The sequence below is a fragment of the Marmota marmota genome, unplaced genomic scaffold, assembly GCF_001458135.2.
Source record: "Marmota marmota marmota unplaced genomic scaffold, marMar, whole genome shotgun sequence".
Taxonomy (NCBI): domain Eukaryota; kingdom Metazoa; phylum Chordata; class Mammalia; order Rodentia; family Sciuridae; genus Marmota; species Marmota marmota.
In genome coordinates, this window is record NW_026000093.1 from 7,730,854 (window position 1) to 7,747,022 (window position 16,169).

The window sequence follows — 16,169 nt, forward strand, 5'->3', positions numbered from 1 at the left end:
TGCTGTGGAGTGGGGGAAACATACTAGACCTTTCTGTTAATAACAGGACCTAAACCACTAGGGTCTTATCAGAGCTTAACTGGCCTGAGAGAAGGGAAATAGTCAACCCCAGCCCTCTCTGGCTTACTGTCTCACCCAAGGGAAAACAATACCACAAATCCAAGAAGATCTTAGGTTTAAAGATTTTAGCCTAGGGACCCAGGCTCAGTGAAAGACCGAGACCTAATCACAGGACTAGAATGTTAGAAGAAATGTACATTTTAATAAAAATTTATTGTGTTTAAGGATCCAAAATTCATTAAAACTTGCTCAAATAAAATAAGAAAGGTTTCTTTTGAAAGAAGTAGAAAAGTCTTCTTCTACGAACCAAGAGACAAAAAGAAAACTTCAAGGCCTTATAAAGCTCTACCAGGACCTCCATGGCTTGAGCCCTCTGTCCCCTCTCTGACGCTGCCCCTGTCAACTGTCTCCTTACTCTCTCTTCCCATCCTCACAGGCCTCCTGGCTACAATACCAATGTGCTAAGAGTTCCCTGCCTCTGAGAATTTGCACCAACCCCCTTTCCTGGACTGCCTCTCCTCAGCTAATAACAGGTCACTACTACAGACAGACCTTTTTTCAAATGTCACCAACACAGGGACCTTCCCTAATGACTTAATGTTGCTTCTTATTTCTATTTCTCTTACCTGGATCTATCCTCAGAGCACCCAACACCTCAACTTGCATATACCTTTTTGTCTATTTTCTCTTTTCCACTAGATTTGCCCATGGTAGGCTCTTAGTAAGTATTTGTGGTATATATGGAAAAATAAAATAATTAATCAAGAACAGGTCCTGAGAATCTGCCAGAATCTGCCACCCCAAAATAGACCTCTTGGACATATGGATTATTTTGAGTGAAACACTGTTAAGAACCAGCAGAGGAAAGAACATCTCTGAAATCATGGTTTTAAACAAAGGAGATTTACAGTTATAAAGGAAATTTCCATGTCTGGAGATATCTCACTCTCTGGACCAAGAGGAAGAGAACTCTTAACATATCTTATTAATGGAGGAGACACAGACTTATAGCTCTATAACCTTACTTCCCATAAATTGCTCTCCCCCATCCAGAAGCCCCAGACCCCATTTCCTTAGTCCTAGGACAGTATCTAAGCCTAAATTCTAAACACCCCTTAAGCTTACCCAGAGTTCTCATGTCTGGATACTGCCATGAGTTACATCCACAAGGCACACGTTAATAAACTTAGTTGTTCTTTTTGTTAATCTGTCTGTGCAGTCTGATTTACAGAGCCCTGGCTGGCGAAACTAAGGTTGATAAAGGAAGAGATTCTGCCTGCCTTTTAGTACCAATAGGCTTTAGATTCCAGCTTGTGCCTCACTCTTAGGTTTTCACTTGGCTTCTCGATGTTTGCTTCATTGGTCTTCTTCAACCAGCTTCTGATTCTCTATCCCTCATGACATTGGGAAATGCATAACCTGGAAACAGGCAGTCGGCCTCAATAGTGCTGATAGATCCATTCTAGTGCTTGTTTCCAGCTTCTATTCCACTCTATCTCTTGGATAAGAGTCACTATTTGTCCAGCAGTTTTTGGTTTTGTTTGTTTTTTATTCTTTTGTTGGTGGGGGTGTGAGAACTGCATACACAGACTCTGATATCTACTCCATGGAGACTAGAATTCTATAAAGGAACATGAGAAGGAGAAACAAGCACTTGAAGTATGCTTTGTTGAGGTAAAATGTCAGCTGGAGGAAGGCACAAAAGGAACTGATATTTATTTGTAGAGTTCCTGCTCACTGCCAAGTACTGTGCTCAGCACATGGGAATCACATCATTCGACTTTCTTTCAAGTTTCCAAGCTAGATATTCCTACCACTATTTTTCTGGAGAGATTAACCTATTGTCATAGGTATTATACTTGAAGATGAAGAATGGAGAATTGGCTTCAGTGACTAACTCCAAAATTGATGTTCTTTGCTTTTTAATGTGCTATGTTTGGGTACATTTCAGTTGAGATTGGAAACAGGATACATTGAAGGGCTTCGTGAAGGAGTATTTGAAGAGGTAGAAAAGGCATGGCTGATGGAGAGAACAGCGTAAGCAAATTAACACAAAATTGCACCATAATATCACATGTTATGGGAAGAGGGAACAGTCCTCCTTGCTTGGGTACTGAGGTGAAGAGAAAGAAATAAGGTTTAAAATTTATTAGAAGCCAGACATGGTGGTACATATTTGTAAACCCAGCTACTTGGGAAGCTGAGGCAGGAGGATCAAAAGTTCAAGGCCATCCTGGACAAACTTTGCAAGATCCCTTCTCAAAATAAGATAAAAAGAGATGGGAGTGTAGCCCAGCAGTAGAGCACTTGCCTAGGATTTATAAGGCCCTGAGGTCAATTCCTTTATGTTGGTCAGTTTTGTGTCACTGTAACCAAAATGTCTAACAAGAATAACTTAGAGGAGAAAAAGTTTATTTAGGGGCTCATGGTTTCAGAAATTCAGTCCATGGTTGGCCAGATCCATTGCTCTGGGCCTAAGGTGAGGCAGAACATCATGGCAGAGGTAAGTTGCTCAGCTCAAGGCAGTCAGGAAGCAGAGAGAGAGGAACCAGGGACAAAATATAGTCCAATGCACGCCTCCAGTGACCTATCTCCTCCAGCCACACCCCACCTATATGTACTGACCACCAGTAATTTATCTACATTTTTCATCCACCAAATTGATTAATTGATCGATGAGGTCACAGCTCTCATAATCTAATCATCTCACCTGTAAACATTGCTGCGTGGCCTAACAATTACTCTTTTGAGGGGAACACTAAAGATCTAAACCTTGGTACTGCAAAAATTAAAAAGCATTTGGGATCAGATCACAAAGGGCATTTAACGTCATCTAAAAACTGGATCTCATGGACCTCGACAACTGTTGAGTGATTGTAAATTCCCAAGAAATAGAAAAGACCCAACTTTTATAGCGTATACTTCAGAAAGGGAGATTTTTCTACTACTATAATATCTAAAATATACCAGCTGTAATTCATCTGTGTAGGCTGCTATAACAAAAGACCACAAACTGGATGGTTTAAATAATAGAAATATATTTCTCCCAGTTCTGGAGGCTGGGAAGCATGAGGTTAGGGTTCTGACTGATTGGTTCCTCGTGAAGACTCTCTTTCTGGTTTGTAAAATGTTGCCTTCTTGCTCTGTTCTCTTATGGCCTTTCTTTGCCTCCCTATCTTTGGCTCATGCAAGGGGAGGCAAGAGGAGGGAAAGGAAAAGAGGAAGAAAGAGAGAGAGCATTCTGGTATTTTCTAAAAAGGACACTAATCCCATCAGTCCAGCGATCTTCCTTATAACTTCACTTGACCCTACTCACCTTCCAAAGGCCTCACTTCCAAATACCATCACATTGTGGGTTACGGATTTGACATCCGAATTTGGAGCTAATCCAAGTAACATAAGAAATACAAATGATATATAAATAGCTTTCGAACCACCATCTACTTGCAGGGAGTCTGTTTCCTGCATGAGTCCGTATAACTTCAGAAGGATCTGGAATCCAAAGGCAGAATTGAAATTTAAATGGAGTCTCCAACATTGAAAGGGCTCTTCTCATTATAGTAATGCTCAACTGTAAATTTTCCACATGGACCAAATACAAACCACTACACGGAAAGTTCCTCCAGGTAATTTGGCCATCCTCCTTGAACCACTGTGGCCCTCAAATCCTCACTGACTCTCATTTGAGAGGTTTATGTACCAGGACGAAAGCCTATAGCTCAAGAATCATCTCATTTTTAGGAAACATAAAGCAGAGATTTTTTTCTCTTGTCCTGAAATATCCAAATAATCCATCCCCCAAGAATGAAATAATAAATCTCTCACCCAGGCTCTTCTTAGCTTTGCTTTTATCTTCAGCTTTACTTCAATCGTCTCATCCTGGCACAACTAGATCAGAATCAGAAAATAATCTGTGTATGAATGATATACTGCAGGAAAGGGAGGGAGTATGCATTTTTCCAAACACTTTTCTCTGCACTGCAGTTTATACGTATTTCATTTTAAAACTACAAAAACCCTGCCGAGAGTCTTCATGTTTTCTCTCTACAGATGAGGAAATTGAGACATGGAGAGTTTCAGTCATTTGCCTGAAACAATCCGTGAGCCTGTATTTATGTTACCTGAGCTGTTTCTGATAAGACTCTAACACTGAAATCTTGAAATTGGCAGGATTTTAGTCACTTAAAATGGTTTCTTAACAAGCCTTAGCAAAGCCTTAAGATTTCTCTTAGGTCAGAATGCCAAAGCACCATTTATGAGCTCTTTCTCATACAAAGGCAGAAGGGGATGGCTGTGGGTGCTTGTCAGTTGCTCATTATCACCAAGGTGACCCAATACTCAGGAGTCCATTTGGGTCCTCTAAGGATGCTAAAGTCCTCCAGCCAAGGGCCCTTGTTCATTCCCTTTGGCATAATGTTTCTGTACATGCTTTTGGCATTCTACCACCTTGCAGCTCAAGTCTCTGTTCCTTCCTCATTAGTCTGAACTACATTTACATTTTCAAAGGAAGGTATAGACTGTCTATTAGCAGCTACATCAATATCCCTCAGTCATTAACTGCCATTCACCTACATGATGAGCCCATCAGATATCTTAAAGGAGCCAGATTCTTTCTGCTGAACAAATATTGATTATACTGAAAAAAATATTATTTGTGAATATAAAACAAAGTCAAGTTTTAACAAGAATCCTAAACCTTTCTCTTCCATCCTCTTATGGAAGCTAATAAACTGGGAGCACAGAGCAGATTTTCAGCAATATCCATTGCAGGCCTGGTTTGGAGTAAGCCAGAGATGACAACCAATTATTTTTTCCAATGTGCAGGATGAATAATAGAAATAGCAATTTAGCTCATCTTGGAGGAATGAGCAGGATGATTGGGTTTCAGATGAAGTGAGGCTAATCCTTACCATTGGTGAACTTATTTGCTAAGTACTCTTAGATTGCAGGGGGTTGTACTTGTAAAAACCTCCCCCACAAAGCAGGTTCTACCTGTGAAAACCCCCCTCTCCACAGGTGGTGGGTAAAGTGTACTATCCAGGGACTCCTCATTAGGAAGTTTTGCCTGTGAATCTGCTTTCATTTTTTTCTTGCAGAATTTATTCTTTGTGCATTTCCCTTTTTTCAAATACATGCTAATTCTATTTCCCATATTTCTTCACATGAAATTATAAGAGTACCATAATTATTTATAAAGAATGTCAAAACAATACATTAATAACATTGTAGAGTTTAAAGCTCTTTAATATATAATCTATTCATGAGCAATATTAAGTAGCATTGCTAGAATGATGTGTAAATAAAGAAAAAACTAAAAATTCATGCTGTGAGTTGGTTGTCTCTATATTTCTGATATACTTAAGCTAGTTCACCTCCATTTTTTTAAACCATGACATTGTCTTTCCATGTAGGACCTGATTTTCCGTGGATGATTTTTAAGATGATTACATGACAGAGCAATGATCATATGTGAACACATCTTTTCCTCCCTGGATTTTAATACTAGGTTTGTATGGAGAAACATCAATTCATTAAGCTAATAATATTAATAGCTGGACTGGATATTTTTTTAGAGGTCTTTCCTCTTTTTCCATACCCAGCTGTGCACTTTGAGAGAAATTAACTTCATGACCTGCTGAAGGGGTGAGCCCTGACAACCCATCACTGTGTTTCATCACTCCAGGATTAGTCATGGATTGACAGGTGTTGCAAGTTAAGCCAAGATTACTATGGTTCCTGGGAGTACCTGAAAAAGGAGCTGCCTCTTTTTTTTAATTTTGGAGACTACCAAAAGATAAATAATTTATTTCTCTAGATAGCATAATATGGATTTGAGGTCTGAACCGCTGTAGCTCTGCATTATCAGGAGGGAGTCACCTAGAGATGATAGGAGGCGCTCAATGATAAGAGAAATGCAAAGAAAATTGGAGCTTAAAGACCTGCAGCCTCTGGATGAAGCCTCTCCTGATATTAGATCTGCCTTTATTTAGTTACATTAGCCCATGTATGACCAATATTGCTTAAACCAGTTTACCTCATGCTTTTTTATTTCTGGCAACCAAAGTCTTCTGATGGATGCAACTTCCAAATACATCTATTTCATGTTGGTTGTAGCTTTGATGTGTTTCTCCCTTTTTCTTTGTTTTTTTTTTTCTATAGCAGAAAGATTTAAACTTTTTATTTGATTAAATAAAATAATCCAGGTAAGATGTTCTGTAGAAGTCCTCACTTGCCTCTCAAAGGAGTTTGAGATTCCACTGTTCAGAAAGTATTCATTCATCACATGCTATGTGACAGTCACACTTTTTTTTTCCAAAGAGGGCCTGTATGTATATCTGTTTTCATTACGTTGATGTCAACATAATTTATTTTGAAGAAACCACTAGGCAGTTAAATATATGAATGACAGCTCACTCAAACTTCCTCATCTTAAAGACTGCAAAATTGAGGCTAAAAAAGGTTAAGTCATTTATCTAAGGCCTCATAGTAAACTTCAGACTTAGACATTCCAGGTTTCTTGATCTGTGTTCCAGTGGCCTTTTATTACACTCGATGCCTGCTTGCATTGGTCATCACTATTTTTCAACAATAAATATGGCATTATTGTTTTTCCCAGGTTTAATTATACATATCAGTTTGGTCTGCAAAAATTGAATCAGAAAGCTAACAAGATCTGACTTTCCTATGAAATTTCTAGCACTTCCTATTTTCAGACAGGCTAGAAATACCCTGTGAACAGCCTTTCTCATGAGATTTTGGCATCTGCCTCTTGCTATGATCAGAAATAAAAAGTTTAGAGGTGGGAGAAAGCTAGTGAGAAAAAGATACCTGCAAAGTCTTGGTTCTGTGTACACATGGGAACTTTCAAATATCAACCACAGACCTTGACGTTGCTCAAGTTCTATTGATTTTTCCCTCTTGACCTCACGTTTGTTCTGACCTGTCCTATTTCACAGCAGTCAATTGGTGAATTCAAAGTGCCACGTGTAATGACAGGACTAATTTTGAAGTTGAGATACAAATGCTTTTTGCTTTTATCAATCAGATTCAGGAATGATCATTGACTGATCACCGTTCCTAAGATCCTTATTCCACCGGAAAACTACGGGATCCTCTTGGAAGCTGAATTCTTTCTGTGTGTCCCGCTATAAAATAATTCAAGTGAAATTCTTAATAAGATCCAAGTAGACGCATAATGACATAACATCAGCCTTTCAAAAACATAATTTCCTTTTGTATTGCTATAGGAGGAGTTGGAATGGATTTTAACTCCAATCCCAGGAGTATAGTTTTGGTTACTTAGTATCAGTATTCATTATACTAATACACTTTATTGTGATCGGCTCTGTGCATTGTTTCATTATAGTGTGTTTCATTAATTGTGTATAATATTAATTCTCTTTGATGCTGTATTTGATTTTCATGTGTAAATAAGCTCTGCTTAATTTATTTGTTTTCCATTACTGATAAAGAATACTTTCTTTTAGTGGCTGCATTGTTTATCAAAGGCAGGGGAGTTAGCTTTTGCAACTGGTGCTTTGTCTGCTCTGTGTGCTCTTCCATTAGGAATCAACATGGGAAATGTATTTCAATCTTACAACTCACTCAAAGTAGGTTGTTTCATTGTGATCAAGTAGAGAGGGTGGCCACTTCCCTCTCTAATATTAGAGATTGTCCTTAGGGACTATCGTTCTACACGTTTATGGAGGAGAGTAATTTCTAAGTTGCTTCTATGACTAGAGTACTGGGAAAATTATCAGAATAAATAACAGAGGGGGATTATATTGGGAAAAAGAATAGGAAGCACGGATTGAAGAATGGGGTATCCAAGTGTAGTTAAGAAAAAAGAGAGCATTTCTCTTCTTGCTTTCTAGAACCTTCAGCCTTTCATGTCAACATTTTATATAGGAAATTCTACATAGGTAAGTAGATAGATAGATACATATACAAATACATATATGAGCAGGTATTTAGTTATGAAGCATTATTAATAAGTCACTGAAAAAAAACCTCTAAGTCAGAAAGCCACAGATCTTTTAAATTGATTAAGAAGAATATAAGTAGTTTTGTGCTGAAAAATATTGATTGCATTAATCTGTATATCTTTAAATTTCTTTGTTCATGGTCTCCTTTACAAGGAAGCTAACACTGTTATCTAAAACATTTAGATGACAAGAAGGGAGCCACCAGGCACTGAGTTTTTCCAGTTGAGCCTTTCCCGACAATACACACTTGACTACATGCACTTTGGATATATTACAGCTGCCACTGCTATAATACAGAATGAACACTACTCAAGGTCATGTCAATAATGTGTTCTGTACTGGTACCTTCAATTATCAAGGGAGTATTGTGTAACATTTTGCAGCATTGTGTTTTCAGTACACAATGAGGCAAGGAGTGTAACTGTTTAAAAAATTTTAAAATACAGGTTCATTCCACTCATCTGTTTCACCTGACTGACATACTTATTTGAAAAGCACAAGCAATGCCAAATCTTGCTTTAAGAGTTGTCATGCCCTCTCCTTGGTGGCCTAAAAGAAGAGATTTGATCCTTCCCCAGGTCTCTGGTTAATAGCTGCATGGTAGTTGCTCCTGATTCAGTACTTCTGAGAGAAGGTCATGGTCCTCTTTTCCACATTCCTCATCTCACCAATGTTTATGCCTATCTTTCCAGCACCATTGAAATCTACCTATCCCGAAGGATGACTTGGCAAGAAAACCTTCGTGTGACCAGCGATTCCAGCTTACTTTGCTTACCAACAGTGACATTTTCAATGATCAAAGGCAATACAAATGGGTGTAGAGTTAATGATTCAGGACTCCAGAGCTTATCTGGAATCCTCTATCTGGATCCTACAATCATGGCAATGGAGAGAAGTCTGATTCTTCTCACCCACCCTACTCTGATTCTCTTTTTTTCCCCATGAGGTTTCTCTTATAATTAAACCTATAACCTATGGAATTAAACTGTAGATCCTTTCCCCACATTTTTTTTTTTGATTCAAAGAACTCACTTGACTTCCCTAATCTTACCTTAAGAGGAACCAAGATGAATTGACCTCAGTGACACTTTTACTTTAACCAGAACCAGGTTCTCTGTGGATGAAGCACGTTTCCGGTTTTGTTTATAACTTGCCTATTCAAAAACATGCTTGTGTTAAACACATGACGTGACATTTGCTCGGTACTTAACTCCAGGGACTTCCAAGTCCTTGGGGAGGCTGCTAGGTGGGCAGCCCACATGCTATCCATTATATATCTATGGTGAGCTTAAGTTAGCAGAATTTCTCATTTGGCTCTGCCTCTGAGAGTTATTTCATGGGAGACCACATTTCTCTTTGTTCTTGTTCTTGTGTGAAGCAGACAATTACACCTAACCTTTGTAAATTTAGAAAATAAAAACCCCATTCGAGTAGAGAAATCACTGTGCTAGACGTTTATGGTATTTAATTTAATTATTCACATGGATCCTCTGCATATTTCTAATGTATTTATGGAATTCCTTAGATTTTTCCAGCATTACAAATAATATCTGTATATTTTGGTGGGTGCTTTACTAATATCTGCTTATTATCATCTTAAAAATTGTCATGATTCAATTTTATTCAATTGAATTCAAATTCCCCTGAGATTATTTATGTGAAAGATTATCACATCTTTTATCCTTCCTGACAAGTGGTTTATTATATTTCCACAATTAATCGGCAACACACTCGAGAGAATCTTGGAAGCAAGATGCTTCATTAGGAAAAAGAAATATTAAAATATGAAATACCTATTTTAATTCTGTCTGGGTGCTTAGTGTCTTTGTTTTTAGTTTGGGTTTTTGCATTTTCATAAGTATATGTTTTTGAATTTTTGAAAGTATAAGTTTGAGTATGAGAGAATTATCGAGGAGAATTACTTCAGCATTGTATATTTTAATTTGTGTGTTTAACCATCTCTTTGTCAGAAAAATTAAAACACAATTTAAATCTACTTTTAATGTCTGATGTGAAAGCCATTGGATTTTTCCATTTCTTTGAGTTTTATTAGACTAACCATAGGAAGTTTCCATTTCACTGCCATCCAAACCTTCTCCTTTCAAGGCATGCATGATTCACTTCAAATTCTCATAATACTCTTCCTCATGGAACTTGGAAATTTAATTAGGAAAAAAGGAGTTTGACAGCCACTGGAGCAGGGCCCAGTTCTCTCTGAGACTTCAAAGGGAGCACCTGCTGTGAAGGTGATTCAGGGGAGGGGACAAGAGGTGAGCATGGGGTCTCTGGACACCTCTGAACCTGCTCTCTCTGCTTCCTTTGAACAAAAGAAACCCCAGAAGCCAATTTGGTGGAAAATTATGTGTCGCAGGGATCAAGTGCTGTGGACCAGAATTTACTCACCTCAATATCACAAACATTTATATCAGAACAATTTAGATTTCCATGGAACCATTTTTTTACTAGAACCTTCTGAGTACTCTTGAGTACACCTCAGATTCATGGTTTTGAAAATCCCCTTGTCTTTATGTAATTATCTTTTTATAAAATGTAATTGTGTAGAGTTCAGCAAATGTGCCGTGCTGTTTCATATTCCTTTACTTTAAGAAATTCTAGCCCAGGGATGGTGGTGCACACCTATAATTCCAGTGGCTCGGGAGGCTGTGGCAGGAGGATCAAAAGTTCAAAGCCAGCCTTAGCAAATTAGTGAGCCCCTGCCTCAAAATAAAAAATAAAAAGGACTGGGGATGTCGTTCAGTGGTTAAATGTCCCTGGATTAAATCCCCAATGCCAAAAAATAAAAGAAAGGAATTCTCGTGGATGTTCTGCAGGGAACACACTTCTCCACTCTACTTAATCCACAACTGGTTCTTTAGGGACTTTTGTCCTATGTCATCTTGGCAAAGCCATTGCTCACTCCATTCGAATCTTTATTTCATGTTTGTAAGTATTGCTAATACATTTTTCATATGGTTAGAAGGGTGGCACATCCATAAAGTGCCCCCAAAGGCTCCAGAATCAGAAACTTTTTGAATGCTGACATGACACCACAAGTAGAAAATTCCACACTTGTCCTCCTGGGATGGATCACCATCAAAAGGCAGGTGGCACTACATATTACCAAATTACCTTTGGGTTCTGTGTGTAGGGTGCATATGAAACAAAAATGAATTTCATGTTTAGATTTGGGTCTCCTTCCCAAAATATTCATTATGTATATGCAACTATTTCAAAATCTGAGAAAGTCTGCAATCCAAAGCACGTTTAGTTCCAAGCATTTGGGAGAAGGGGTGCTCCACCTATCTTAATATTTTTGTCTGTTTGCTATCATCATTTACAAGTTTTACTTTTTTTTTGTCCTGGGGATTGAACTTGGGGGTGTTCTACCACTGAATGACATTCCCAGGCCTTTCCATGTTTTACTTTGAGACGGGTCTCCCTTAGTTGCCCAGGTTGGCCTTGAACGTGTGATCCTTCTGCCTTAGTCTCCCCGTGTGTATCACTTTGCCTGATGGATTTGAAATTTTCTGAAGAAGCTATCCACATCTTCTTTACTTTTTATGCTTACCTTCCAGGTGTCAATTTACCTAACTATAAATACAATGTAAAATTAGTGTCTATAATTTTTGACAGTCTAATTTTTACATCAAATTCATAGTTATCAGACAAACAAAATGTAATCTATAACTTATTTTCAGGTGAGGAAACTGAAGCTAAGAGGAACAACATCCCCAAGAACTCCTAATCAGTAAAAAGATCTGTAATTCCAGTCCAGAATGAAATCATGGTCAGTTGAACCGCACAGTCCAGGGTGAATTTAAGAATGACTATGCTCACTTCCTGCAGTCCGCTACTTGTAGAAAGTTGATCGATGTTTTGTGGAATCCATGGAGTAATGAATTAAAAATCTTCTGAGCACTCTTGGCACTGATGATCTGTAAGATATGCATGATGATGATCCTAGAAGGCAGAGTTATTTCATCTTCTCTGGTTGAGCAGATAATCCCCTGAAGTAGGTGCTGCACAAATATGAATCATGGCATCCACAAAATACTGAGAAACTCTCCTGCCGCAGTCTGGCTGGGCACAATTCAGGAGCCACTTGTCAAAAGAATCTAACTTTATTTTTAGAACCACACACGCCAAACAAAACAGCTCCTCAGGAAAAACCCTCAGAGCCCAACTGCCACCACCGGCTTCCCACAAGCCTCTCCACCTCCCCCACTCCTCCTGCTCTTGAGGCCGATTGGCTGGGTCGCGTGGGCGGAGCCAAAAAAAGTCCCCCAATGAGCAGCTCTGTAGTCTGAAAGGGCGGGGAAACAGCCCAATGAGCATCACTGCAGAGGAGCCAGTCAGCTAGAAGTTGCTGGGGCCACTGTGAGCCAATCATCAGCTGGCAGTCTGAAAGTTTGCTGGGGCCCATTCGGCTGTGGCTCTCAACACTCTCCCTTATTTTCACAGATACAGAGCAAGTTAAAGGAGTTAGAGGACATGTCTCCTCTTAACCAGGAAAGAGAGGCCAGGACAGAGGATGCTGTGACCAGAACCAGCGGCCTGGATCCACCATGTGACCTGGAGATAGCAAATGCTTTGGTCAGTGCTTATTCCTACAATTTAGACTTCCATTTTTCTATATTTCCTTCTTTATTAAATAGAGTGAAGCTGATAAGTTTTATCCTTTTTGTTGTAAATTATTGTGCCTTAACTTTTACATGACTTTTGAACTTTGTGTGGCTCTTTGATGCCAAGTATGAGGGAAGAACCAAGAGACAAAACATTGCTGTAACTTCCTTTCGTTCATTAAAGCCCCAATGGACTGGTGAACATTGCTAACTCATGAGTATAGGATGGAATGAGATAATCCCAAACAGACTCACAATCAGTGTTCTTGGTCTAGCTTCCTAATAGTGTTCTGGCTACGTTAAGGGATGTGGATTGTTATGGCAATGGGAGTCCATTGTGGGGAGGACAAGAAAAGCAAATCTAAAAAGGATTAGGAAATGGTGAAAGAAGATGGTTGGGGGATATACATTTGGGCCAAGTGAAGTTGGATACAATCTAAATCTTGTTTCCATGATTCTGGGTTGAAAAATCATATCACAAAATTCTCCTATGACTCTGACCCAGAATTTGTACCCTTTTCTTTCTCTATTAACCAGACCCCTCAAATGCAAAAGGAGGATCCTGGTTCCGTAACTGTTAGAACCCAGCTTTCCTTGCTCCCAGTTCAGTGACTGAACTCTCACTATACTATCTCTTAACCTTCTGTGTTTTCAGAATGCAAGGCATTAACGAAACTCAAAAGAGCTAAATATGTGTGGATATATGATTTGCAAATGTTTTCTCCCATTATGCAGATTATATTTTGATTTTGTTGATACTTTTCCATTGCTGTACATATTTATTTTAGTTTGATGATCTTATACACATACAAATAATAATAAATAAGAGGGTAAAAAACTCTTTTGGAGGTGATGGATAGGTTTATGGTATAGATTGTGATGATTTCATAGGTGTATACATATCTCTGAATGCATCAAGCTCTATGAAATTATATGAAGCTTTTGGTATGTCAAACCAAATAAAATAAAAAAGGATACCTGAGAAAAAGCAAAAGGAATTTTAAAGAGACTGGTTTTGTTGGATTCAAATTCAGTTAATCCATATTTTTGTTCAGTCATGAAATGGAGTTAGAGTCAACCTAGTGGTATATATTAAAGTCAATATTCTCTTTTGAAACCATTGCTCTAGCTTCTTTTATTAAAATTTCACTTTCATGTTTTAGTAAGCACAGTGTTATTTAATTAAACAAAATATTATTTATTGCTTCCTTTTTATTTTAATAACTATTTCACACAGGAAAATATTGTTGATGTTCAAAGAGAATTTTATTTGGCATTTAAGATCATCAGAAGATAAAATTTAAAAACAAATTATAATTCCCAGTGAGTTAGATTAACAAAACATTGCAGATGCCACTTGACTTATCTGAAAGGACAAAAAACAGGAAGAAGAAAGAGGGTAGACAGGCAGGAAATGGTATATTAAAAATGTATGATCAAGTCCAAATATGTACTGAAGAGGGACTGACCATAACAGTTCTCTTTAGTTAATCATCAAATTCTATCATAATTCTGTCATATATGTAGTTTTTCAATACAAACTGATTTCCAACAACAAGGACATGATTTCTTAGCACTCTATATAATTTAAGTAGGAATTATTTCATATAAAACATTTTCTCAACCTGAAAAGGCCTAGAAAATGATTGGAAAGCATTTATTACTGGATAAAATAAAGACACTATATCTGATAATACGGTTGGCAGTAAAAATGTATCTCCCAGATAGCAACTGCATAGCAAGGAAATCCCTTATGTCCAATGGGTTTATATGACCTGCAATTTGTGTCTGGTGAAATCAAAAGGCAAACTCAATGATCACAAGAACCCCTGTGCCCCTACTTTAAGAAATATAACACTTTTTATCTTTACTACATTTCTTCCATCTTCATATTCTTTTCTTTTGTAAGCATAAAAACACCTTTGGTCAGATAGACACAGAAAAGAAATTGTCAGGCAGTTCATTGAAATCCAGAAGCTAAAGGAAAACTAATTCCAGATTCTGACACATCACCCAATGTGGGAACAAAAACAGATCCACAGATAGTACCATGGTGATATCGTTCTGATCCCCTCTCTGAGTGTTTTTGACAGAGGTATGTGTTACTTTTCTAGGACTTCCATTATGACTTACCACAAACTAGTTGGTTTCAAATAACAGATATTGATTCTTACTCTTCTTGAAGACAGGAATCCAAAATCAAGGCATCCCCAGGGCTAGGCACCCATGGAAAGTTCTAGGAGGAGATACAGGCCTTTTCTGGTGCCTGACACTTCTTGGCTGTGGACACATCCCTACAATCTCCACCTTGATCTTCACAATCGCTTTTCCGATTCTTTCATAAAGACACTCTCATTGGATTTAAGGCTCTCCCCAATCCATGATAATTTTGTCTTGATCTTTTCCTTAATTATATCTGCAAAAATTCTTTCTAAATAAAGTCACATTTTGAGGTTCCTAGTGGACACAAATATGAGTAATAACCTTTGAGCTACTTCAATATGAGAAAAAAAAATAATTTCTCAAAATGTATCTCTGAGAGTGGCTCCTGTTCATATGAGCTACAAAGTGCACACTGCTGCTCCTTGGACCTGGGTCCTTCCCATCTGGGCTGCCCCTTCTCATCACCCTCCACTGTTAGCACACCTGATCCCAGACCTGCATATGCACATAGCTGTGATCCCATGTCTTCTACCATCATATCCTTAATTCTGCCCAGGCACACATGAACACCTAATAGGACCTTACATCCAGAAGAGCCCTGGCTTGTCCATTCTTCCATCAGACAGAGGGTGACACCTTTGTCTGTGTGATTTCCTGTTTGGCCCCCTCTTTGTCCATCCTCTCATCCTGGGCAGCCTGCCCCACACCGTGCTCCCTCACCTCCTTTCTCTCTTCCTGTTCAGTTGGAAAGTTGATCTCATCACTGTATCATATTGTGTTCTTTCCCTCCTTCCAAATTCTACCCGATGCCTCACACATAGATTTTCCTCACACTTTTCTAGTTTCCTCTCATCTCATGTGAATTTTGTTACCCTTCTATAGCCCCAAAGCCCTTAAGTTTAAAAAGCTGGTGATATACCTGCATCAAAGGAAAGGAAAATTAAGTTTTAAGGTAAAATTATAATAAGAACCTCATGCTACTAGCTTCAAATACTGCTGGAAGTGGGAAATAATATTCTGTTTCCCCAGGTGCAATAATACTGGGAAGAATTGTTACAAATTCCCTTCTTCAAAAAAGAGAGGAAGAGGGTCTGGGGTTGTGGCTCAGTGGGAGAGCACTTGCCCAGCATGTGGGAGGCACTGGGTTCTATCCTCAGAACCGCATATTAAATGGATAAAATACAGGTCTATCAACATCTTTAATAAAACATTTTATGATAAATAAATTTTATTTATTTTAAATGAATAAATTTTATTTATTTTAAATAAATAAATTTATAAACAATTTTATAAATAATTATATATACATATAATACAAATAATTATAAATATGAATTTA

The 16,169-nt window shown here is 38.2% G+C and overlaps 1 protein-coding gene across 1 annotated transcript in view; it reads left to right on the forward strand.

The window, feature by feature from the left end:
* The first annotated feature begins 2,554 nt into the window (after positions 1-2,554).
* Xkr4 (XK related 4) overlaps positions 2,555-16,169 on the forward strand; it is a 462,270-nt gene continuing 448,655 nt past the window's right edge. The window contains exons 1-2 of the mRNA XM_048782841.1: positions 2,555-2,563; positions 12,507-12,638. Coding sequence (XP_048638798.1) covers positions 2,555-2,563; positions 12,507-12,638 — 141 coding nt within the window. The remainder of the gene's footprint in view (positions 2,564-12,506; positions 12,639-16,169) is intronic.